The sequence below is a fragment of the Fopius arisanus genome, unplaced genomic scaffold (assembly GCF_000806365.1).
Source record: "Fopius arisanus strain USDA-PBARC FA_bdor unplaced genomic scaffold, ASM80636v1 scaffold00057, whole genome shotgun sequence".
Lineage (NCBI taxonomy): Eukaryota > Metazoa > Arthropoda > Insecta > Hymenoptera > Braconidae > Fopius > Fopius arisanus.
The window spans coordinates 460663-485284 of NW_011887796.1; the positions used below are offsets into that span (position 1 = coordinate 460663).

The following is a 24622-nucleotide window of genomic DNA, read 5'->3' on the forward strand; positions in this document are numbered from 1 at the left end:
AATGGGATGAATGCTAGCAAAAAATTGGGGGGTTTTATTTTCGCACTCCGACGCATAGGAAACGAGATAATCGCATTTTTATAAATTGAAAAAAAACTGCACCTATACCCTTCTTTATATGTTGGATCGACGCGTTTCGCGGTGATATGGACGAAAATACTCTTATTTTCGCGGTACGACCCATAGGAGCCGAGATAATCGAGTTTTTCTAAATCGAAAAAAAAATCGCTCAAATGGACTTCACTATAAGTGAAAATACGTTATTATTTTTTTTTTATTTGGTTCCGCTCATTTTAGGATCGCTTCATTAATTTCAATTGATTTGAATAATTTTAAATGACGAGATTTCAGAGATTTAAAATCGATTTAATTTTCAGTGTAAGTTCAGAGTTCAAAATGCTTTGGCACTTCGATGCTTCATTCGTTAGAATAGATCACAGATCAATGACCAAGTGAATCTAACATTTGCGTAATGATAAATAGTAATTAAGTACATACGCAGTATCAACTCACGTTTTTATGGAAGGAACAAGCGGGGCATTGTATTATCGACATATTACTAAGAATCTTATGATATCTAGGTAATTTTTTTCCTTCTAGTTTGATCTAAGATATATTTCTCACTACATTTTCTATAAAGATGCACCGTGGAGTAATTGATGTTTTGATGAGTGTTTACATTTTATATTTAATTAACACGGAGTTTTAATTCTGTATACTAAATTCTATTGACAAATACTTGAACAATGATAAGGATTTGATTTTTAATTAACGTTATACACTATTTGCAGGAAGCTGAAATTAATTGTTTTTAATAGTCTCGACGAGTCAATTTGGGACCATTGGAGGAAAAATCGTGAGAGAGAGGGAAGTCCATTTTACCCACCTTCTCCTCAAAATTTTCGTTTTGTCGAGGCGTTGCACAAATTTAGATGGAGCTTTCGAGGGTAAGGACTAGTGATTTTAGTAAAAATTGTTGAGGAATGAGTTTCTGCGTAGGGGGGTCCAGTCTACCCTCCTCTCTCCTATCTCCAAGATCTCATTTAAAACTATAAAAATACCATATTATCTGTCATCTAATGGCACAATGAAATATCTGCTGTCATACTTTAACAGATTCTGTCAAACACCACATGTGATAATTTTTCATATGTTATATGTCAGAGGATAATGCAAAATCTGGACCAAAAATGTCAAATGCGGTAGTATCTGTAAATGAATTCATACTTTGACATTATTTCGACAAGCCGTAATGGTGGAAATGCCATAGAGAATGTGAAAATATACCTCATAATGAATAATGGACGACTCATAGAACATATGATCTGTCAAAATTGTCTGTCAAGATTCATTTTGACATGTTTTGACAATAGTTCTAGCCAAGAATTCGTGATGATCTTTCAAAATTTGAAATTTGCTGGCAAAATTTACTAGCATCTGTGACCTGATCCCTGAGAGGTGTATTGTTAATTAATAATTGAAGAAACAATCATGTATAGGAAAAAAGGAAAAATATTGCACTCGTTGAAGACTGAATTCGGGTGGTAGATTCAAATAAAAAGAATCCGCAGTTGACTTCAGTCTATTGCCCATTGGTGAATCGCCTGAAGGCAGTAGGGAATTACATCCTCAAAATAAAATTTGTAATGGCGGCGATGGTTCGACGAAAACGGTCGTTTGTCGTCCAATGCATCAATTTCTACCCGTGAAAGTTGGAAAGTTGGCGTTTAAAATCGCCCAGAAATAACTTCAATTACTACTCCAAAATGAGGTCTTGATAATCTCTCCTTAGCCGCGTGTAAATTGTTCGATTTCATTCCAATTTAGTCGCTATTATTTGCCACAGGTGAGGCTCAATCATTGATTTCCTTCGTTAACTCCATCGTAAAATTCATTTTTTCAACTAATTCTATCATTTTTTTCTAGGTATTTAGAAGAGATTTCACGATGTCGAAACGTTCAGCAGATCCGGGAGACAGCAGTTCCCAACCTCCAATAAAAAAAGTGCAGTTTGAACCAATTTTAATTGGTCCCATATCAACATTGGAGGAAATGGATATGAAAGTTCTGCAATTCCAGAATAAAAAACTTGCTCAGGTACATAAGTCTGCCCTCCAATTTGCATTTCAGGGTTTGTACCTTCCAAAATCAGTGATTTTGGGAAGAAATATCAAAAGAATTCTTCAGACTAGAGAAAATTACCCTTAAAATATTTCTAAACAGTTTGTTATAATATTTTTCATTATTAGGATAATTCGGCCGTCAATTGAAGTAGTTAACGTGTTTGTAATTGTTGTCCTTTTAATTAGTCACTGGAGAAAGCAAAAATATGTCAGGAAATATGAAGATCAATTTTCCGCTTGAATGTTGGAACGAAGAAGTTTCTGTAAAATTGCTAGTCAGCAAATTTCGAGGTTTTTTCTTTCTAATGTTTTGAAGTATTTAATCATTGATCAAAACAGAAATTAAGAAACGTTTATTCAGGAACGATTTATTTTAATATTAAGCAACAACTTGAATTTTATTTCAAATATTCGAATCTTAGTTAATTATTAATGAAATTTAATAGTTTTCCTGCCTTGAAGAAAATCATTAGTTCCGTTTATTTTTTATTGAGTCTGCGCCGAGTGAAATGGATAAATTTATTCCTTAGTTATAACTTTTTTTCAATGCCTGAAATGTGCAAATGGGCATTTAGTCTCATCTGCCTCGATATTTTAATTTACCGAATCTTCAATTCCTACGTTCCTTTTTCCTTTTGTTAAAACAATCTTTTTATGAGAAAAAATTAATCTAAAAAAGTGTTCAAATAGGAGATGACACTTTAAGAATTCGTTCAATAATAATCAATTCTGCAATTAAATGGTCAAGGGTAATAATTTAAATTAGCGAATCCTTAAGGTTTCGAAGAATATCTCTGAATCGAAAACAAATACTGGAGTTTTTGTACTTATCTTTTTTATACCTCTTATGTCCGTCTAGAAAAAAGATCGTCCGTAAAAATTCACTATCTTCCTTAGACTGTTCCTCCATTTCCTATTTATTTCTGAAAAAGGATACATGACGTTTTCACCTGGATATTCTATATATTCTCATAAGAATTTTAAGTGTACTGGACTGAAATAACCCGATTAATTTTATATATTTGACAGCTTATGTACATATTATAAGTTATTATTGTGGATTATCATAACCACTCGAATGATGTTTTATGCTACATTTTTCACTACAGAGGCTAGAGCAGAGGCACAGGATGGAGGCTGAGCTCAGGCAGAGAATAGAGCAGCTAGAGAAAAGACAAACACAGGATGATGCTGTTCTAAATGTAGTCAATCGATATTGGAATCAGTTGAATGAAGATATTCGAGTGCTGCTACAGAGGTTTGATGCCGAAACTGCTGACGAGTCCGAAAATAAAAGTGAGGAATTGACATCGCGTAGTTCTTCTCTAGAAAAATCCACACTAATTTTACTTCTCAGTAATAATCGTCAAATATTTTATACAGTTTTAAAGGCCTATTGAATATGCTGAGAACAAAATTCACTTTTAATCAATTAATTCGCGTCTGCTAAATCAATTTACTTGGCGAAATTCCCAATTTTCTGTTAACGTAAGAATTAAATTCACATGTGAATATTTTCATTCTCATTCGTTTTTAAGGAATTATAGCTTTTTAATTGTAAAAATGGTTTCTCGTGTTTTTTTTCTTTGAGAATTGTAATTTATCTGAATTTTTCTATTCTTTTGCGTTAATTTAATCCAAGCATTTGAAATTAATGGACTTCAAAATGAAAGAAAAATATTTTTCTTTTAAAGTCATTTCCTGTGGGGAAAATCAATAATATAACCTTAAATTGTAATTTTCTTGTACCGAAAGATATTGAGAGAATCTCGTATTATTTGTGAAATTTTTAACAATGATTCTCCAAACCCAAAAACTCTCCATACTTAAAAAAATTGAAGCGCTAATCTTCGAAGATTGTTCATCGATTTCTTTAATTTTCCAGACGAGTCTGAAGCCACTACTTCCTTTCTAATGCAGCTTTCCACCTGGGATAAAGAGGAACTTGATGACAAACTTGCCCATCGAGTTCAAGTGTCGAAACGAGCGGTTTCGAAGGTCGTCCAAGCCTTCGATCGTCTCTCTCAACGTAACGAGAAGATTACCCTTGCTTTGAAAGGAGAGTATGAAGGCGAAGAAGCTCCAAACATCGATGAAGTTGTTCGCAAGGCCAACAATGAAATTCAAACTGAAAATAGAAATCTACAGGCCATCAATATCCAGCTTCATGAAAAGTACCACACGATGTCCCTGAAGATGTCCGAACTCCAAGACACCATAACTGGTAAGACAGATCGTGATGAAAATTCGTATTTGTGCGTCGAAAAATTTTCCAGTGACAACTGACCCATCGACTTCCCTTTAAAAAAAATTACCCTAGAGGAATTTTCCTATCTTGTCGTCCCGAGAGTATTATCATAAAAAAAAAATGATTTACTCTTAATCATCAATTCGATATTGTAGGTACAACAAGACTTTGACATAATTATAATAATTCTGTCATCACATTCGCAACTGTTTAAATGATAAGTTTTTCAAGTCGAAAGTCTTATAACATCAATCGTCAATTTACAAAATGTCTTCATAAAATAATCCGTTTTTTAACATGTATCTCGATTATCCAGATGGGCATGAGATTCAGAACTCATTGGAAAATATTTTAGGACGATAATTAATTCCGAGAGAAATCATTCCCGGAGAATTTGTCTTGGAGAAATTTTTCTTTTGGAAAATTTTCGCTTGTGTGTCTTCTGTATATCCTCGAATTCCTAGTAAAAAAAATAAGTATTTTCCTTTCTGATGATGCAGGCAAAGACACTTTATCAGCAGAGCTTCGTAACCAAGTAGACGATCTCCAATACGAACTGAACAAAGTTCGAGCAAGAAACGACAAGCTGGAGCATCACTTGGGAGAGGCAATAGAAAAGCTGAAAGCATTCCAACAGATCCACGGTACTGACGACAAAGGAAGCAACAAACCTAGCACGTTGGTTGCCTCAAGTGTCTCCCAGACAAAATTAGAGGATCTTCAACGAGAGCTGGAAGAGACGAGAGAACTAGCCAATAATAGACTTCAGGAATTAGACAAATTGCATCAACAGCATCGAGATGCATTGAAAGAGGTTGAAAGATTGAAGATGGATATTAGACAACTTCCAGAGTCTGTGATAGTAGAGACAACTGAGTACAAATGCCTGCAGTCCCAGTTTTCAGTTCTTTACAATGAGTCGATGCAGCTGAAGACTCAATTGGATGATGCAAGAGCGCAATTACAAACTAGCAAGAATTCTCATTTGAGGCATATTGAGATGATGGAGAGTGAGGAGTTGATGGCACAGAAGAAGCTCAGGGGCGAGTGCATTCAGCTCGAGGATGTCCTCGCTCAGTTGAGAAAGGAATACGAAATGCTGAGAATCGAGTTTGAGCAGAATCTAGCTGCTAATGAACAGACTGGACCCATCAACAGGGAAATGAGACATCTCATCACTTCTCTCCAGAATCATAATCAACAATTGAAGGGGGAGGTGCACAGATATAAGAGAAAGTACAAGGAAGCTTCTGCAGAGATTCCTAAGGTAAATAAATTTATTATCTATTCATATAGCGTATCATTAGCTAAAGCACCATATTATAATTTTTTTTTATTCATCAGGAAATTTGAACCGAAAGTTGTGTAAAAAGAGAGATTTATAAAATATCTTTCCAATTTTCAGTTAAAAAAGGAGATAGAAGAGCTGACAGCAAAACTCGGTCAGCAATCATCTCAAGAAAACAAAGAGGGTAACAATTCGGATGGGAGTTGTAAAGAGGAAGAGACGATGAACTCGTTACCAGGTTCGATGCAGATTAAAGAAGAAGGTGCTTCCATAAAACGTGAATTAGGAACTGACGAAGAAGTCGAGGCCATTGAGATTGGTGAAGGTGAAGGAAGCAAAGGAAATAGTGACTCTCATGCATTGACATCGCCAACTCTCAAGAAAGAAAAGGATATAAAAAGGGAGAAGGATGTTAAGAAAGAGAATATTGTTAAAACTGAGCACAGGGATCCAGCGCACAGGATCAAGGACGCTAAAGTTGCTGAATCTGAAATTGTCAGAGATCTCAAGGCACAACTCAAGTGAGTATTTTTATATTGAAAATCCGTGTAATTTTTATATTTTTCTTAAGAGTATACGTGATTCTTACCCTCCCCGCTTTTCAGTATCTTCTCAATTTCTGATTAAAAATGGCTGAACCCAATCCAAATATTTTCTTTTTGTTATTTACTAAAGAAAAACCGTCAACGAAATGAAGGAAATGAAGCTTCTTCTGGACATGTACAAAGGTGTGGGCAAGGAACAGCGTGACAAAGTTCAATTAATGGCAGCTGAGCGAAAAACTCGAGCAGAACTTGAAGATCTCCGCCAGCAATTGAAAAAAATCCAGGTGAGCATAAATAAATTCAAATATCAAAGTAAAAAAAACCATCAGTTTTTCTTTTTTTGGCGAAGAAATTCGTCTTTTTTGTTATTTTCGTACACAAACACTTGTAGAAAATCATATATATACCGAGCTTCGAAAGACGTTCGAATTTCAGGAGAACAAGAGAGAGGAGAGGAAGAAACTTGCTGATGAGGATGCACAGATCAAAATCAAGAAGCTAGAAGAGCAGACTTATACACTGCAGCGACAGGTTGCCTCACAAAAACAGGTATAAAGTCAAATTTTAATAATAAAAACTAATACACACACGTAAAATCCGTAGAAAAAAAAAGCTTCCGGTATATGAGTGCTGTACCAACCTCGATTAAATTTCCTTCATCAAAATAATCTACCCTGAGAAAAAAAAAAATGATTTTTGCCAGTGATCGATTCACTTCCAATTTTTCAACTTTAAGAAATAAAAAAAAACGAACGAATAATTTTCCATACTTTTCAAGTAACAAATTTAGAAATATTTTACACTAACAAAATAAAATTGAAACCAAAGATTACCTTCAGTAGATAATAGATGTGGAATTTAAATCTTGAATTTCCTTAGGACAAGAGATTGTCCTAATTCTTTAATATTAATAATTATTGAGCGCGTGAATTCAAAGCAAAACAAACATAATCATTCTCTAGAGCAATATAATTATCATTATTAATATCTAGTTGAAATTACCTGCAGAAATCAGATTTTTATGACAGTATATACTTCTTTCAAGTAAATATAATTTTTTGGAAACGGTCGTTTTGTTTCTCACTGTAGGCTATATATTCAAAAGTGACTTTAAGTCACTTCATTTTTCATGGCGGGTGCTTTTGTAGATGGACAGAACTTTTTATCGACTCCTCTCTTCTAGCGCTATATACTTAAAAAAATTAGAAATTGATTATAGTATATAGTCAAGTTTTATTAGAACAATTTAATGTGGAAATGGTATTGTGCACATTTACCTAGTCCCCCTCAGATAATGCAAATAATAACCTGATATTTTTAATAATTTATTCCCTAAAATTATAAAAAACCAGATGCTTGGAGTGACAATTATTTAAAAAAGTCATGATGATGAGAAGAATGATTTTATTCTAGAAGAATTTTCTGCGTTTCTCTATGTGATTTCTTTTTAATATCCTAGCCTACCCGCTGATACCGAAACAATTAATTTTAATCAATGAAGAAAACAATAACATAAATAGAATAGGGGAAATAGGGCAATATAAACATGTTTTTATTTAAAATGGTCAAGTAGTAGTTAAGACTGCCGATTGCCTTTGGTGGATCACAGAATAACTATCTAAAATCATAAACGCCTTTTGTAAATCATTTAATTATCTTCAGAGTTAATGACAAATTTATGATTACAGAAAAAATAGTTTTATTAATTTTTAAATACCAAATCCAATATTTGTTTAAGCCTAAAATTAAAATTAAAAATTAAGAGTGGAACCATTTTGAATGGTGGTCAGTTTTACCTCAGATGTCCATATTACCCCAGCGCTCCTATAAACATTCCGTGATTAATTGATAAACTAGTATAAGTGTCCGTACCCCACAGCAAATTATCAGATATTTCTTAAATGTGAAAAAAATCTCATTTTCACCTTTTCAGATGCCATGATCACAAAAATCTTTTTTGCAGTGCGATGTGCGGTCTCTAAAGAAAGATCAAACTTATTGTTTCTAGTTTATCAATTCACAACAAATTTTTCTGTTATTGTTGTCTTCTTCCACAAATCTATACGTTCATAATTTTATTCATTAAAAACTAATTAATTGAACTAATAAACCCAAACTAATAGAATAATGCAAACCAGTGTTGAGATAACTTTAATAATTGGAAAAGAACATTTGCTTAACACTGAACAGAATTGCGTTTGGATGCAGGAAGAGGAAGCGTTACTAAACGAAATGGAGGTAACTGGTCAAGCATTTGAAGATATGCAGGAGCAAAACTCCCGTTTGATACAGCAATTGCGTGAAAAGGATGATGCCAACTTCAAATTAATGACTGAGAGAATAAAAAGTAATCAATTGCATAAGCTGGCCAGAGAAGAGAAAGATGTTCTGAAGGAACAAGTTACGACGTTAACGACACAGGTCGAGGCAGCCAATGTTGTTGTTAGAAAACTTGAAGAGAAGGAAAGGCTCTTGCAGAATTCCCTAGCTACTGTAGAGAAAGAATTGGCCCTTAGACAACAGGCTATGGAGATGCATAAGCGGAAAGCTATTGAGAGTGCACAGAGTGCTGCTGACTTAAAACTTCATCTTGGTGAGTTTCCCATCTGTTTCTTTTTATTGAAACACCAGTCAAACCCCATTTTTTCAACGTTTTCCGGGATATTTCGAATTTTGTTAGAAATAAATTCTATAAAATCAATAAATAAATTATCATTATTCTCTCATTTTTCTTCATAAATAATTGTTATAATGAAGTTATTCCAAAGTCGTTAAACGGATAATTAAGAATTTTTCATCTTCAAGAAAAATTGTATAATTTGTTCAATTACATTTTTTTTTTTCATATGTAAGTATGGTTGAGCCCTAGTCATCGATATTAATTCAAATTCAATTAATTTATCAATTAAAAACATTTTGTTTTATTTTTTAAATCTGTTATTCCATAATAGCTAGACAAGAAATGTTCTGAAATATTTGAATTATGGTTTGAAAAATTTGTTTCGATGGTATACTGTTTTTTTTTCTCCAGAAAAATATCACTCACAAATGAAAGAAGCGCAGCAAGTAGTCGCGGAAAAAACAAGTTCTCTGGAGGCAGAGGCCTATAAAACAAAGAGACTCCAGGAGGAAATCGCTCAACTCCGAAGAAAAGTAGAGAGGATGAAGAAGATCGAATTGGCAGAGACTCTAGATGAAGTTATGGCTGAAGAACTCAGAGAGTACAAAGAAACCCTCACCTGTCCCTCTTGCAAAGTTAAACGTAAAGACGCTGTACTTACGAAATGCTTCCACGTCTTCTGCTGGGATTGTCTTCGTACGAGATATGAAACTCGTCAAAGGAAATGTCCAAAGTGCAACTGTGCATTTGGTGCCAATGACTATCATCGTCTGTACCTTTCAACGTGAAGAAAATACTCTAGATTAACTATGAAATAATTTTATCTTCCTAGAAATATTTTCCTCAACCGCAAAAACTTTTGTACAAATACACTTTCTCTTTCTCAGTTCAATGAGAATTTCACTGTAAAGTCATTTTTTTTGTACGAAATTAATGTTTTTTGCGTTTTTTTTTACAGTAAGTTTTGTTCCTTGTGAAAACTCAGTTTTTTTATCATGAGCAAAATGATTTTTTACTTTTTTTTTTCGCTGCAAGAGAGGAAATATTTCATTTAAAAATAAATTGACTGTGTGAGTGCATGTATAGGTTTTCAATGAATATAACTGCGGTAAAGCAAATCGTGAACTTGCGTATTTAAAAGTCTTATGGAATCGAACTTTTTTATATTTATTCAGTAAATGTTGTACGAATGCTGGATTTATCATTTTTTAAGAATCAATTCAATGGTAGACAGACAAATATTAAATGGAAATTAATAAAATCAATTCTTTATTTTTTCATTCTTAGAAATAAGGCTATTAATGTTTATCTAACATTTTACACGTTTTTAAATAATTCTAATATGAAAAAGCATGATTTATTCCATCATATTCTCCTCATTGGATGCTCCCGAAGTAATGAGACAGGGTTCGTAAGTCCATTTTGGAAAAACTCTTTTATACAAATTCATCAAAATTGTGTCCTGAGACTTGAGTTGTCCATCAAAAACGCATTTCATATGCCCATGAGTTCCTGCAATTAGTACGACATAAAAATCGATGTGAATCCGTGTTAAGTAAAAAAGATAAAGAGTGTATTAAAATAAATTGATGCAAAAGGAGTAATCAAAATAACATGCCCGCGATCTGAAAGAACAATACGAAAGCTAAAAATACGTTTGTAATGATTTACATAACTGAAGTAATTGTTTAATCAATAAGCTTTGAAATAGGGAATTATCGGAAAAACCGATGAAGAATAGAGCAAAAGGGATTGAAACTCACCTAGAGGCTCCTTGATGTGTCCCCTGCGCCCATACTTGGTCCTGAGCCCAATAGGTTTAAACCAGTTGATATCCTCTCTCTCAAAGAACATGAATCTTACAACAGCACTTCTCTTGTGTACCTTAAATGGATGCCCAGAGAGCACAGCTCTCTTGATGACCAATCGATTAGGATCAGCACTCAGGACACTGCCCCTGCCAACCACCTCTAAACTTCCATTCTTCATCTCCTTATAACAAATCACTGGACAAGGGGGAAATATTATCGGAGCAAACATGCTCGCTACAACGGTGTCTTCAGGTTGCAAGTACCTGACGAACTTGTGTTTAGATCCATTGGTATGTTGACTGAAAATAGGACAAGCACTGAATCGCCTGAATCCACACTGGAATATCAACCGCTCCTTCGATTTGATCGGCTCAGATGAATCAATTTTACTTTTCAGGACGACATTAAGTAAAGACATTTTGTTTTCATTTGGTAGAAGCCCGAAGACGATTAATGGGCGGTCGTTCAAGGCGCAGAATGCCTCGAAGATGCTCCGAGGAACGTTTTTTACGTGAAGAGTGATGAACCATCCAGGGCGCGTACCATCAGAATCATAGGATTCCTTGAGGATTCTCCTCCTCGTCCTTTCAAAATTCTCGAACTGGAAAATTCTGCTGTAGTCGAAGGGGAGATTCTCCTGTGGATCCCAGGGACTCGTCCTGAAGGACTCAAGTCCTCTATACTTCTGGAATCTGATGCGTGCAGGTGTGTCCTGGGGGGTATCCACTTCGTCAGGAAATTGGGCGTCTGTTTTAGATTCTTTTAGCTTCTGCATTGAAGTTTTTTCCTCGTAGAAATCCATCTCCTCGTCGTACTTCTGGTGGTCGGGAGGCGCTTCCGAGACGGTCATCGTTTCGAAATCATCATCGTTTGGGTGTTGGTCATCGTCTTCTTCGTCTTCGGATTGGGGATCTGCTATTGACATCTCCTCGTCCGACGGAGTGGAGTCCGGGTTTGAGTCTGGTTCACCATCTTCGTCAGGGATCCAAGCAGCTTGATACTCTGATGTACCCTTTTGAGGTGAAAAGTGAAAGAAAAATGAGGAATTATGAAACTCTTTGGACTGATAGATGCATGATTTTATAACAGGGTGAGAAATATTCCGTAAAAATGATGGAATTCACCATTTCCCACTGATTGTGGAAATGGTTTAGAAAATTTAGGCACCAATATCATCATTTTATGTATGGATATCATAAAATTCCAGAACGCTTAGAAAAAAATCTGCACGAATTCCCTAAAATTTTCTCAATCGTATGTAATTTTGATTGAATTTTGATTGAATTTCGCTTTGTGTTTGAAAGGATAAGGGGCTTTAGGCTTTTTCTTTGAGAAAAACCGTCACAGTGGATCATTTAATAGAAGGCTCTAGGAATTCCTTAGAGGAATCTTGGAATTCCTAGTGAGCTTTACGTCCGTTCAGTTTTAGTTATTATAAAGTTTTAAGAAGACGATATGCAGAGTTTTCGACGTGAGGAGTTCAACTGATCTTTCAAACAAGCGAAATTATATGAACAAACCTTGGGAACTCGTTTGACGATTTTCCGTTTCTTCTGATCTTGTGCCTGAGCAAGTTCTTCCTCAGTAGGCCAAGTCTGTTCAGCATCCATGGGGTCTGGAATATTCTCAGACTGCAGAGATTCCTGTGTTGCAGGATCTGCCACCTCGAGAACTCTCGTTTCTGCCATTTTAAGTTCATCCTCATGTTTCCTAGACTTATCTAAGGGGTAAGGATCATCGGAGGCATCGATCTGAGTCATCTGGAAATCTCCGAAATCTGGGATGTGGATGAGAGAGTTCACAGACAGGGGTTGACCTCTCAAATACCCTGATATTTCCAAAGTTCCAGTGTTTTCACCTGATGATGTAAATTTAAGTTTTTCAGCGATTAAGTGAGGTCTTCGGTTTCTGTAAGCCACAGCTCGTTGTTTTTGGGCTCCTGCCTTCCGTAGAAGGTTCAGGGCATCCACTGGCTTGTCCAGCGGATGGATTTTCTCCTCCGGGAACCATTTTGAGAAGACTTCTTGGGTTGTCTGTTTCACGTCTTGCCTTTTCTACAAATAACAAAGCATACTTTTAGATGAAATAAATAATTCCGTATCATTTGAGTGATAATGCTTTGAGGCAAATATAAAAATAGTTTCAACCACTGGAAAAACGAGAGGATAAATTCTTACTTTGATAGGAATTGACTCCAGATCTGTGATTGCAATGATCGTGGTAGGCAATCCTTGAGCCAAGCATGCCTCCAGTATTTCTTCTCCCCAGGAATCAATGGCCTCAGATTTTTGATTGCCACATGATTCTAGGGCTACAGAAGTAACAAATAGAAGTGTAGTGGACACTTTTGCTGCATCTAGAGTTGCAAATGTGTTTCCTACCGGTGGAACAATCAACGAGAAGCGCTGTTTGAATCTGGGGATCCTGGAAAGAATAAAGACATTACAGTATTAGTAAATTAGTTTAGCAGATTAGTAAATATGTGTTTGTCAATTCAAAACTTCAAGTAACTTATTTATTTCTAAAGGAACATTATTCTCAAGTTTATTCAATTCAATTCCTTTGTCATATTTAAATAATTCTATTATTTAAATTCTCTGGTAAATAAAACTACTTTCTGTTCTGTCTAAATTTTTTAATATGACTGCGATGATTTATGATCTGTTTTTCGAGGGAATACGTACGAAATATGAGTGAGTCCCTGCGGACTTTCAGCCACTTCAGCATTCTCATCTGCTCCGGTAAGATTATTGACAACCCTCTTCACATCGAGATCTTCCTGGAGGGGAATAATCGTAATCAAAATCGGTGCAGCCAAGGATCCCCCAAGATTTCTCTTGGCAACCAATACTTCTTCCCTTTTTTTTGCCCTGAGCTGCTGAGATTGATGACGACGAGCTTCTTTTCCCAATTCTTTTCTCAATCGTTTTGTTAATGATTTGACACCAACTTTTCCTGTGTGAACGAAGATAATCATTTTGGTATGAGATTACAGAAGTGAATTATTCAATAAATATGGAATCATTCTGTATTTTTACGAAGGGTCTATGGTTGAGAGGAATTTTTAAAGATTTTTTATAATAACATTTCCCATTAGGATGCAATATTGGGCATTCCTCAAAGTTGTTTATTTATAGGAAAGTTACACGTTGGAGAAACGATTGCCAAAATGAGAGTATATGGAATTTTTTATTCGTTCACGACAAAAATTTATAAAAAACTCAGCGAATTCGTTAGAAAATTCGTTCGTATGTTCATTGTTTTTCTTCTTTCTAACTGTGTACTTTCTTTCCAATTCTTAATTTCTCCTCATCATGAAAATTAAACAAAAAACATTCAACCTTTCACCAGAGGAGATTTTTCAGAGAAAATGTCAAAAGAATAGATTCCAGAAAAATCCAATCGAATGTTTTTGGCGATTTGGCTAGGTTTGTCCATTATATTTGCATATCCGAGTTGTAGTTATAGATAGTTTTTAGTTGCTAGATCAATTCTAGAATGTTTCATTTATTACAATAATGGGTGAGAACAAAGAAAATATACAATCAATAAGAAAATTCGAGAAAGGCTTTTTGTAATTGCTTGAACAATTATTTAATTTCTACCCTTTTACTGATTCAATAATAAAAATCGGTAACTTTTCAAGATGATCCTCTTGCTGGTGCTTATTACATTCACAGTTGAGACTTATGAATTTCAACTTTTCCACGAGTTGTTTGAATTCATTTCAGGCAAGACCTTTTTTCGCTGAATCTTATCGCGACAGTTATTGTTTTATAATATGTTATTATTCATCTAGTGAGTGGATAAATGAAATCTAACCTTTAACGGCACTACTGATGGAACCTTTGCTACGGTGTCTTCCTGTTTTATGAGCCTTGTTGGTCTGTTTGAAGGCTCCAGCTCGATGAGTTTCCTGTCCAGTGCCCATTTCTTCTCGATAAATTCTGTGATATATCTTTTAATAACGATTTGATGAATATAATTCACGGTAAATTACAGTAAAGACATGATAAAAACTCTGTCCCACGTGTTTTGCAGTGTTTTGGCTTCAGTCTGTGTCACATGAAGCGATGGGTGGAGGTCAGGTGCATCGTCTATGTGTTGGAAAATATATATATGGCGGCATTGGCTGGTATATATCGTATATATACTGAACGTCGAAACTTTCTCACTTCATCCTCCAGAGCGCATAAATATTCGTCAATTACATCGGTATCCACCGATAAATCAACAAAAACTTCAGGCGGCATTTTGTAATCAATCAAAGAAAAAACGCACACTCCGTAAAAAAAAAATCTAGGGAAATTAATTGGCAGGTTATCTGAGTTTCTCGAAAGTTTCACCGTTTGAGGTTATTATTTTACCCAACATTTTAAAGCCCCAGAAACGTTCCAGTTGCCGGGTAAATGATCCCTGAAGGTTTTGAATCATTATCGAATTGTTCGATGATCAGATAAACCCACGAATTGAGTGACGCAATTATTATAATATTTTTTTTGAAAATCGTGTACTGTTGATCAGATAGATGGTAGACGGTGGGTTGCAGGTGTTGGCAAGTGTTTGTGATTTTACTTGGAATTTTTCAAAATTATTTCAGTGTGAACCATGGATACTGATGTAGAATCTTGTCTCAAGGATTGGAATGATCTTGCCAGTGATTTTAAAGCACTTGAGGTGAGAATTTTCAGGTTGAAATTCAGGTTTTTGTAACGAGTGGAAAGATTTTATTTGTCTGTTTCCAACTGCCTATATATTCATCGATAAAACACGGAAAATTTGAATGATATAAAGATGATATTATGAACTGGAGAAAAAATTGAGTCATAAAAGATTTTGTTTTGCGTTTAATAAATAAATGGATTTAAATTATCAAAATATTACAGGCTCTCAATAGGGAGTATGTTGCGAAATTGGAGGAGCTGACAGAGCTCCAGGGGAAATGCCTGAATGGAATTTCCCATCAGAGATATCGGATGGGTGTCATTTCCAAGTCTCTGAAGCAGTGAGTGTAAAAAATAAAAAATTTTCCTTTTCTTCGACCGCAAATTCTTTCATTACCTTTACTAATGGTGAAAACACAATTCCACCTTTCCCATCAATCTAAATATAATCTACAATCTGCACTAATTTTTTACTTTATTTTTAATAATTAAATTAAAATCACGGATTATCTTTCATGGATAAATCTTGGAAGCAACTTAATTTCTATTTGATGTATTGATTTTGTTTTTGATCATGGTAAAGAGTGGCCAGTGGAGACTGCCAAAAATTGAGGAAAGATATGGAGAGACGAGAAGAACAATTGCACGAGATAGAGCAGACATTACCAAAGGCGAATGGCACGTATTTATCAATTATTCTCGGCTCCGTCAACGTATCAATATTGAACAAAGATGAGAAGTGAGTGTTACACAACAATTAATAAGCATCGGTTAAAATGAAAAATGGCCAATTGAGTGTTCTCAATGGCGTGATTGATTGTTTTCATTTTTCACAGATTCAAGTACAAAGACGAGTATGAGAAATTCAAAGTGGTACTTTCTGTCATTGGATTCATCCTGAGTGTTATTAATTTATTCACTAATTTCAGGTAATTTGGCAAATCTCCATCTAGTATTTTCCTTTCTTCATTTGTTCAATTTTTCCTTTTTATTTCACCTTAGAAATTTCTCAAAAGTAATCTAGGCTTTTGAATATTGGCTTTCAATACATAATCCTGATTTTACCAATTATCTTAACGTATGATGATTGTGAGTAATTAATTTCATCATGAATTATTGTTTTATTTATTTTTAGGAATTTTGTTTATCGAAATGGAACAATTTTTCCCTCATTCACTGTCTGAGAGATATTTCGTATATTCAATCAATATTGCGCTAATTTTCTGAAATTTTTAAATCTTGTACATGAAGAAAAGGAATCTTCGACTTTATGAATTATTTTCTCATTGATAATTTTGATTCTTATCCTTTCAGGACTCTCGAGCTGAGCTTTATGTTTCTTCTAGTTTGGTATTATTGCACGTTAACGATACGTGAGAGTATACTAAAGGTCAACGGTTCACGTATAAAAGGCTGGTGGCGTTTTCATCATTTTTTGTCGACAGTTGTTTCTGGAGTTTTACTCGTTTGGCCAAATACGAGTCCTTGGTATGCATTTCGAGGACAATTTATGTGGTTCAACGTTTATATTAGTAAGTATAATCATTTGCTTTCCTCTCACAACAGAAACGAGAGCTTCAGTCATTGGAGTTAATATTGAATTTCATTTTCTCGTCAATTTAATGTCAAAAGAAAATTTACATTGCATTAGAAACTGATAATATTCAAATGGTTTTTAACAAGACAGTCATAATTTCAGATAGTCATTCTGTGATCCGAGAAAGCCATTCGAAGTCTAAATTCCTGCACCGATTTAAATAGATACATGTCTATATTTTCCTGCACTTCTGTAATTTCTGTTTTTCCTGCAGGTTTCGTCCAATATCTACAATTCCGTTACCAGAGGGGCGTACTGTACCGCTTGAAAGCCCTTGGAGAACGTCACAACATGGACATAACCATCGAGGGATTCCACTCTTGGATGTGGCGAGGCCTATCATTCCTTCTGCCGTTCCTCTTCGTAGGATATTTCTTTCAATTATACAATGCCTACACGTTATATCATCTCATGTCCCATCCAGAGGCAACCTGGCACGTGCCAGTTCTCTCTGCCATGTTCTTCATTCTCTTTCTCGGAAATGCCATCACTACAATTCTCGTCATTCCCCAGAAATGGCAAGACACCTTTCGTCGTCAATTGCCAGACGTTTTCAACTTTAAAAACGATAAAAGAAAAACCTCCCAGGTGAAGAATGAGTTTACATTGTCTCAGGAGAAAAATTCGGAAGGAAAGAGTCAGGAAAATCTTCAAGATAAAAAGGAAAATTAATTTATTCAATTATTTATTAGGTGATTAACGATTTTTAAAATCTGTCATTTACTGTTTCTCGTTTTCTTTTCCCATTACTTTTGAGATTACAGGGAGATAGTTTACAAAGGTTTCCGTAGCATAATATGCAGTGTCAATTAATATTGATTAATATAGTAATATATTTTTTTTAATTCTGCTGGTGAGTGGACATGAGTTTGATTGGGAAATAGTAGCACCTGACTGGCTTTTTTTTTCAAGATAATCGACTTGTACTAATTGAAAATCTCTATTCCCTTAATTATCAGAATACAGTTGATTCAAATGTTTTATGAAGGAATAAAGTGGCATTCCCATTACTGTGTAATAATCTCCATTGATTTTCTCTATCAGACACCCTCCTACCCCTTGGATTCCATAGCCACCGGCTTTGTCCCTAAAAAAAAAACAACTTTGATTTTCTCTTTATTTCTCAACTGAAAAAGAAGTGAACAAATGGTTATTGAATTTTTAAGAAAGAATATCTCAAGAACTCTAGGAGATAAAAAATTTCATTACATTGGTTCCCCAGTGGCGATATACGCCCTGATCTGCTCCTCGGAGATGTCTCCAAATGTCACCTTCGTACTCTCGAAGAATTTGACTTCTTTATCTCTTGTTTTGAAACACACGCCTGTGAACACCTCGTGCTCTTTGTTCTTTAAATTATTTAGTATTCTAAATGCATCGTTTTTATCTTTTGGTTTTCCGTATATCGTCTCCCCCATGGTAACAATAGTGTCTGCACCGACGATCAACTCTGGAGGTTTCTTACTGTTTTTCAGTCTCTCGAAAACCTCTTGGACTTTGAAGTATGCTAGATCTTGAACGTAATCTCCATGACTCTGGTACTTCCGTCGATCAAGATTCTCGTCGTAAGTTGATGGGACGCATTCTGCGTTGATTCCCTGAAAAATAATCACTTGATTACCTTGAGAAAAAAACAATATTCTATGGAGAGTGTAAATCGTTTGATGTATAGTAGCTGTAGAATTTTCAAAAAGCTAGTGCAATTCAGTTGATAAAGTTGACAATTAAAAATGGCAGGGCAATATTCACCAAATTTTTTATTATTTCATGACGTCTTGGGGATCCACTTGCCAAAACAACTCTAGTGCTCAACAATCCCTGGACCGTAGGTTCCAACATCTTTGATGGTAAATTGTTAACTGGAATTTTCAGAACAATCCTATAAATTTTGATCGTATCATAATGAATTAATGAATGAATTTTTTCAGTAATTAATCAAATTAATTATTAAATTCAGATTACGAGTCGCATGTGAATAACAAATAATTCCATGAATCAATGGGAATGAGGAAATTCACTGAAATTTCATACAATTTTGGCACTGAAAATCATTAACATTACGCCGCGGCGAAGGTAAATAGCGCCTGAGGCACGTGAAGTTGTCAATTGTTGTGAACAAAGTTGGGACGAATTTTCTAACCTAAAACCAACTCCAACTGTTTCGAAAATTCTGTGCAGTGTATTGTTTAACATCGACTGTACAATTGTCTATTATTCTCTGTTTTTTGTGGAATTTTTTGCATGGAATGGAGACACCGAGGGCATGTGGTTGTAAGGGAATTAGGACGTGCCTGATATGCGAGGAAGAATTTAATATTTGTAAACCTAATTTGTTTAAAAAATTGCAGGTAGGTTTGAGAATTATCTGATAACCTGGCGAAAGGAGGGGATGAGGGGAATTGTATCTAGAGGAATCGGGGATAATATGGAGGGGTTTTAATCAAAAGGGATTGAGTAATGATTTATTTCAATGATTAGTTAATATCTTGGAATTGAAGCAGTATAGCGAATTTTTTAAAGAAACATTGTTTATAGAGAAGATTGAGAGAGCTACAAAAAAAATATTTATGTGAAAAAATCCTCATTTTCCTTTAATGCATTTATTTGGGTGTACTACTTCGCTACAGATTTAACATTGTTAATTTCAGGAGCTCCCTAGTTATGTGTACTGTCCTCACTGTGACAAGGCATATCCAGGATGGGATGTAAATATTTTTAAGGATCATCCACACCATCGAGGAACTCCAATTTCCTATCCAGGAGTATTTATCAAGGTAAACAGCCACGAGAACTAAAAAAAAATCATTGAATCATAAACAACTCTGACAAATACTTCTGCATCAGCTAGATTTCTTGACGATTGGAGAGGCTGATGAACTTCTGATGGACTTGGATGATTTACCCTGGGACATATCTCAGAGTGGACGAAGAAAACAGAATTACGGGCCAAAGTGCAATTTTAAGAAGAAAAAACTGCGACTGGGTGATTTCAATGGATTTCCAACGACCACAAAATTTGTTCAGGAAAAATTTAGGGATATTCCTCTGCTCAAAGGGTTTAGGACAATTGAGCAGTGCAGTTTGGAGTACACGCGGGAACGAGGAGCTTCCATTGATCCTCATATCGATGATTGCTGGATCTGGGGGGAGAGAATCGTTACTGTTAATGTTTTGGAGGATTCTGTCCTCACGATGACGAGGTAAACACAAATTTTTCCCCATCTTTACTCAAACTTTACCTGAGATCTGATGATCAAATCATGTCAAATTTTTTGGTTCCTCATTGAATTGGTAAATATTCAATCCGGCATTTTACCGTCGTTTATGAAATAACTATAAATTCACAGGTTCCGTGGAGATGAAGGGAAATATAATCGCAACCTCGTGTCTACGTATCCATCAGTTGTTAAAGAACAATATTCTGATGATAAAAATCTAGGAGACATTGTTGTGAGACTTCCAATGCCGAAGAGATCGTTAATGGTGTTGTATGGCCCCTCCAGGTACTTGAAAACCAATTTTCAATTGTTCTTTACCAGAAAATTGTTGATGAATACTCTTCTTATCTTTTATCTGGGATGAACATCATCAAAAATTCTAAGATTATTGAAATAATTTTTAAAATCCTCTCGTTAAATTTTGGAATTACGAGCAAGAAAAATTCTTATTGTGGAAATGTAATAAAAAAACAATTCAAGTTTCTTGATTATTTCCGGAGTGGTTTTACAGCTGAAAATATTTTTAATTGCAGATATGACTGGGATCACCTAGTGTTCCGAGAAGACATAGACTCCAGAAGAGTCTGCATAGCATATCGTGAATTTACCCCACCTTATTTACCCCCAGGTGAACGCAGTCACGAAACCGTCGAAATTCTGAAGAAAGCAGAGAATTTTTGGTGACGCAAATCGCTCCACAATATTTTTATTATAAATTATGAAGAATCACCGGGAAATTTACACATTTTTTTTCTCTTTTGAGAACAATAATTATCCAATTATCAGAATGAAAATCAAATCAATTTTAAATATCGATACTTATATGTGAAATTAATTTTTTATGTAAATATGCAATGAAATTATATAACAGTTTTCAAATTTTCTGTTTATATTGTTGCTTATGAGATTGTAGAGAAGAATCGTCATTGTTAATTTATTTTCTGCAATGAAAATTACTTTATTATTAAGCATTCATGAATGGAGATAGGTCGAAAATGAAAAAATCATTCCTCATGTGAAAATTAACTGACAATCCATCATGTTAACAATATATTAATTTATTGAAAAACATAGAAATACAATACTCTGTTGAAATTCAATAGTTCATCACATGTCTCAATAAATTTCGATAATATATCAATCACGCTTCATTGTAATTACACCCGCATCCATTTTTATTTCATATAAACATTATCTTGCAATAATTTATTTAAGTACATAAATTGTTGTTATGAAATGCGAATATTGAGGAAAACCGAGTTTTTCTCTAGCAAAATTAAATTCTTCAAATATTTCGAAAACAATTTAATCTAGAAGAAAAGAAATGGCAAGACCTTTAGACGGAAAATTTTAACGATTTATGTTACAGCAAAGTATTTCCTTCTAAAATTAATAATTAACGAGATAATTGAAGGTATTCAAGTGTAACGGAATAATTTCAAAATGATTTGTTAATTAACTGACTAGGGAAGTCTTCAGGGGCTCTGAGGGCTGCATGTAGACCACAGGAAAAGTCGTGAGGGGATCGTTCTTACCCAAGGGCTGGTAACCATCCACTAAACTCTGACGCAATTGCCACTTTCTTCTCTCTCTTTCGGTTTTCTGACGCCGAATTGCACGACCCAAAGTACAGGCGAACATTATCCCAGTGAACTAAAACATTAATTTATAATCATTAATTTCATTTTACATTAAACAATTAGCTTACTAGCCAGGCATTTTTTTATCAATCGTCCTGACTTCATTTTGTAAACTCAGTTTTTCTGTAATTCCTATTTACTCTAATGTTTTAAAAAATGATTCCGTCAAAGATCACTGACTTTTTAATTTCAAACAATAATTATGGACATCATCAAAGGAAATTAAAATTGGAGAAAATGGGAAAAAGTGGTGGATTTTGGGGAAAAATTTGGGTAATTCACCTGAATTAAGGCAATAGCAATGGCCCCAGTGCCCAGATTGAGAGCACTTCTCTCGACAATCATCACCATTCTACCAATGCATCCATCCTGATAAATTCCACACTCTGTCTGACTAATATCAATGACTCTGGACCAAGCACAGCAAGATTCTGGAAACGGATATCCATTGCTCGTTGTGTGTCCGACATTACTCCAATCTTCTTCTCCATAAATTCCACAGCACTTCAACTAGAATTGCAAATGAACGTTTAAATAAATTAAAGTATTTAATTCGAAATATGTGGAATTGAAATCATGAGGTTTGATTTACCCTCGACTGCAGGAAATCAATTGCATATGTCGCGTCAGCATTGCTACCGTATTTGTACATCGTTGCATTTATTCTGTCTGCAAGTGCATTCTTTATTCCATCTTGCAGGGCGTAAGCGGAAATTGCTGCTGCTACTTCCAGAACGAGAACTATCGAGAGTGAAACTGCAAACTAAAATATCAGAGGATTTAATGTTCAATTGAATATGCCGATCTCCCTGTATTAATTCTTTCTTGCGTTCATTGTACAACAATAATGATCAATTAATTCGATGATGAATTCGACTAATTAATTAATCAAAAATCCATTGACTCACTCAATAATTTGATGATCAATATTTATATTCTAGATAAAAAAATGATTCTTCTCTTGTAATTAGATGAGAATGTAATAGAATGATGTAATAGAATTAGATAATTGAAAAAAATGAATGAAATACTCACTACTAAAACCATACAGGTGCTCTCCTTGACAGCTCCACAGCAGCCGAAAAATGCAATTAAAAAAACTAATGCACCAACAACAATGAGAAGTGTTGCAGGTGAAAAATATGTCGGATCGAGGAAATCCTTGAAGTCATCGTAAAGAGCATAAATTGTCGTTCCAACGGATATTATCATTACTCCTGTCAACTGCAATGGCAACATAATTAAATAATTATTTTACACAGTTTAAAATAGAACGTTCAATTACGGCAATATTAACACAACTGATAAATCATTGATTTTTCGAAATTGTTACTTGAAGGTCTCGATAAGAAATCCATTGTCTTGGGGTTTTTCGATTGTTAATTCTCCTTGTTGAGAGAATATTCAATTTAAAAAATTCAGTCCACAACTTTCCGGAATCATTTTCATTACGAATAATTCATTGATGATTAATCATCGGGTGGAGTTTCAATAGGTGCAGTTTTCCTCAATATTTTCTGATATGAAGTAACAATGGAAATCGGGATGGAGACTTTGAATTGCTTGCGTTATCATTCCTCGAGATAAGGAAAATGGTGATGCGATATCATTTTGGTGAACATCTCGATTGATTCTCAATGTTTTGCAAGTAATTATCGCACTATTTCGAGATCCTATTAAAAAACGGTCTTTCCAGACCCTTTCGGGCACGTCATATTGACCGCATAACTGGACTTTGCATTATTGACCGTTTCAACATATTGCGATGTAATTCAAAACGTAAAGAGGCCGCACCCCTTTCCCCACAACCGTTTCCATAAATAAAAAAAAATTACCAATTTGCAACAACCCCATTCCATAAATACCGATTTTTTAAATCATACGCTTCTCAATCGGAAAATCCAAAATTGCGAGGGTAAAAAATTCAACTGCGAATTCAATTTTACACAAGTATCTGAAAATTCGCATCAACTTGAAATTGAAATTTTCCAGACTGGTGTGCTAATTGCCAATCGAATTGTTCATTTCAACCGGTAATTACTGATTTAGAGTTAACGTTAATTTGTCAGTTGACACAGTGTTGCCAGACCTAGCAAAACGTCAACATCTGTTAACAATGATACGATCGCAAGAGAAAGTGACCCTTTTGCAAATTGCAGGTAACAACCCCAAGTTTTTTCCTCGTAATAATAAATCCCCCTGTCCATCAGGCATGAAGAACCCCCATTTCATCGATCGGCAAATTCTTGATGGCATCATCAGCTCAAGTGCAAATCAGCAGACGGCGAAAAATATAGTAGAAAAGAATATAGAGCATTGGAAAAATATTCCAAAAAGATAATAGATATTTTACGAACCACAAATAACGAGTTGACAGCGCACAGAAGATATTTAATGCACCTGAGGCCAACATCGAGATGGGTTGCCGCCATTTTGTGGTCCCTTTAGATTCGGCAAATGGTGAATGCGGGAAGGAGTGAGAAATTAAAAGTTTTTACAACTTTTTTACCCACTTTTCAGAGGAAATTGCAAGATCTTAAGGTGCGGTTGAATGAGCAGACCAAATGACAAAGGAGAACTGCGTATCAGGTGGAAGTCGTAATCAAATGGAGATAACGAGACGTCGGGAATACCCGAGAGTCCACGAAGCCGAGTGACGCCAGATGACGACAATTACAATTTTCAGAGGGAAAATTCTCATCGATTATTACTTGTTTACTTTGTCTGTCTTGTGTGTTTCCAGTATTTTGTCAAATCGTGAATTCAGAAGGGAGAATTAATCGGTAGATTAAAACTATTCAAATGAAACTGAAAAACATATTGGCTCCATATAATTCTATATTTCCACGAGGATTTATTAAAACCTTA

The 24622-nt window shown here is 34.9% G+C and overlaps 6 protein-coding genes and 1 long non-coding RNA gene across 15 annotated transcripts; 3 read left to right on the forward strand and 4 right to left on the reverse strand.

Annotated features, from left to right (window-relative positions):
• Nucleotides 1–625: 625 nt before the first annotated feature.
• Nucleotides 626–1501, reverse strand: LOC105268430 (uncharacterized). Its single transcript, XR_892334.1, has 3 exons — nucleotides 1288–1501; nucleotides 1109–1209; nucleotides 626–1049 (listed from the first exon to the last, which is right to left on the reverse strand). It is a non-coding gene; the product is annotated as an uncharacterized lncRNA (long non-coding RNA).
• Nucleotides 1502–1633: 132 nt separating this feature from the next.
• Nucleotides 1634–10089, forward strand: Bre1 (E3 ubiquitin-protein ligase Bre1). 3 transcript variants are annotated; one of them, XM_011307992.1, is made up of 10 exons: nucleotides 1634–1846; nucleotides 1927–2097; nucleotides 3233–3419; nucleotides 4009–4347; nucleotides 4872–5638; nucleotides 5777–6180; nucleotides 6335–6488; nucleotides 6625–6753; nucleotides 8395–8797; nucleotides 9236–10089. In XM_011307992.1, exons 2-10 carry the CDS (start codon nucleotides 1948–1950, stop codon nucleotides 9610–9612), a joined length of 2910 nt encoding a protein of 969 aa, XP_011306294.1. In that variant the 5' UTR covers nucleotides 1634–1846; nucleotides 1927–1947; the 3' UTR covers nucleotides 9613–10089. The 3 variants fall into 3 exon arrangements, with proteins under 3 accessions (XP_011306294.1, XP_011306296.1, XP_011306295.1); XM_011307994.1 differs by having other exon boundaries at nucleotides 8413–8797; XM_011307993.1 differs by having other exon boundaries at nucleotides 6640–6753.
• Tsr1 (Tsr1 ribosome assembly factor) lies at nucleotides 10077–14709 on the reverse strand. Its single transcript, XM_011307991.1, has 6 exons — nucleotides 14458–14709; nucleotides 13320–13590; nucleotides 12813–13059; nucleotides 12156–12689; nucleotides 10588–11647; nucleotides 10077–10336 (listed from the first exon to the last, which is right to left on the reverse strand). Exons 1-6 carry the CDS (start codon nucleotides 14564–14566, stop codon nucleotides 10182–10184), a joined length of 2376 nt encoding a protein of 791 aa, XP_011306293.1. The 5' UTR covers nucleotides 14567–14709; the 3' UTR covers nucleotides 10077–10181.
• An 85-nt stretch (nucleotides 14710–14794) lies between these two features.
• LOC105268437 (transmembrane protein 120 homolog) lies at nucleotides 14795–17833 on the forward strand. Of its 4 annotated transcripts, none has more exons than XM_011308003.1 (7): nucleotides 14795–15173; nucleotides 15236–15312; nucleotides 15522–15640; nucleotides 15883–16038; nucleotides 16136–16228; nucleotides 16614–16831; nucleotides 17111–17833. In XM_011308003.1, exons 2-7 carry the CDS (start codon nucleotides 15244–15246, stop codon nucleotides 17566–17568), a joined length of 1113 nt encoding a protein of 370 aa, XP_011306305.1. In that variant the 5' UTR covers nucleotides 14795–15173; nucleotides 15236–15243; the 3' UTR covers nucleotides 17569–17833. The 4 variants fall into 4 exon arrangements, with proteins under 4 accessions (XP_011306305.1, XP_011306306.1, XP_011306303.1 ...); XM_011308004.1 differs by having other exon boundaries at nucleotides 14795–15040; XM_011308002.1 differs by having other exon boundaries at nucleotides 14796–14989.
• LOC105268435 (N-acetylserotonin O-methyltransferase-like protein) lies at nucleotides 17565–19126 on the reverse strand. Of its 4 annotated transcripts, none has more exons than XM_011307998.1 (4): nucleotides 19037–19126; nucleotides 18646–18755; nucleotides 18106–18494; nucleotides 17565–17983 (listed from the first exon to the last, which is right to left on the reverse strand). In XM_011307998.1, exons 2-4 carry the CDS (start codon nucleotides 18733–18735, stop codon nucleotides 17845–17847), a joined length of 618 nt encoding a protein of 205 aa, XP_011306300.1. In that variant the 5' UTR covers nucleotides 18736–18755; nucleotides 19037–19126; the 3' UTR covers nucleotides 17565–17844. The 4 variants fall into 4 exon arrangements, with proteins under 4 accessions (XP_011306300.1, XP_011306298.1, XP_011306299.1 ...); XM_011307996.1 differs by lacking the exon at nucleotides 19037–19126 and adding an exon at nucleotides 18859–19017; XM_011307997.1 differs by lacking the exon at nucleotides 19037–19126 and adding an exon at nucleotides 18859–19017 and having other exon boundaries at nucleotides 18646–18775.
• LOC105268433 (alpha-ketoglutarate-dependent dioxygenase alkB homolog 4) lies at nucleotides 19043–20870 on the forward strand. Its single transcript, XM_011307995.1, has 5 exons — nucleotides 19043–19244; nucleotides 19545–19670; nucleotides 19741–20096; nucleotides 20244–20399; nucleotides 20648–20870. Exons 1-5 carry the CDS (start codon nucleotides 19143–19145, stop codon nucleotides 20796–20798), a joined length of 891 nt encoding a protein of 296 aa, XP_011306297.1. The 5' UTR covers nucleotides 19043–19142; the 3' UTR covers nucleotides 20799–20870.
• Nucleotides 20871–21343: 473 nt separating this feature from the next.
• Nucleotides 21344–24383, reverse strand: LOC105268439 (CD63 antigen). The gene is made up of 5 exons (XM_011308006.1): nucleotides 24112–24383; nucleotides 22790–22978; nucleotides 22347–22517; nucleotides 22037–22264; nucleotides 21344–21767 (listed from the first exon to the last, which is right to left on the reverse strand). The coding sequence occupies exons 1-5, from the start codon at nucleotides 24184–24186 to the stop codon at nucleotides 21570–21572; spliced, it is 861 nt and encodes a 286-aa protein (XP_011306308.1). The 5' UTR covers nucleotides 24187–24383; the 3' UTR covers nucleotides 21344–21569.
• Between the last annotated feature and the right edge of the window lie 239 nt (nucleotides 24384–24622).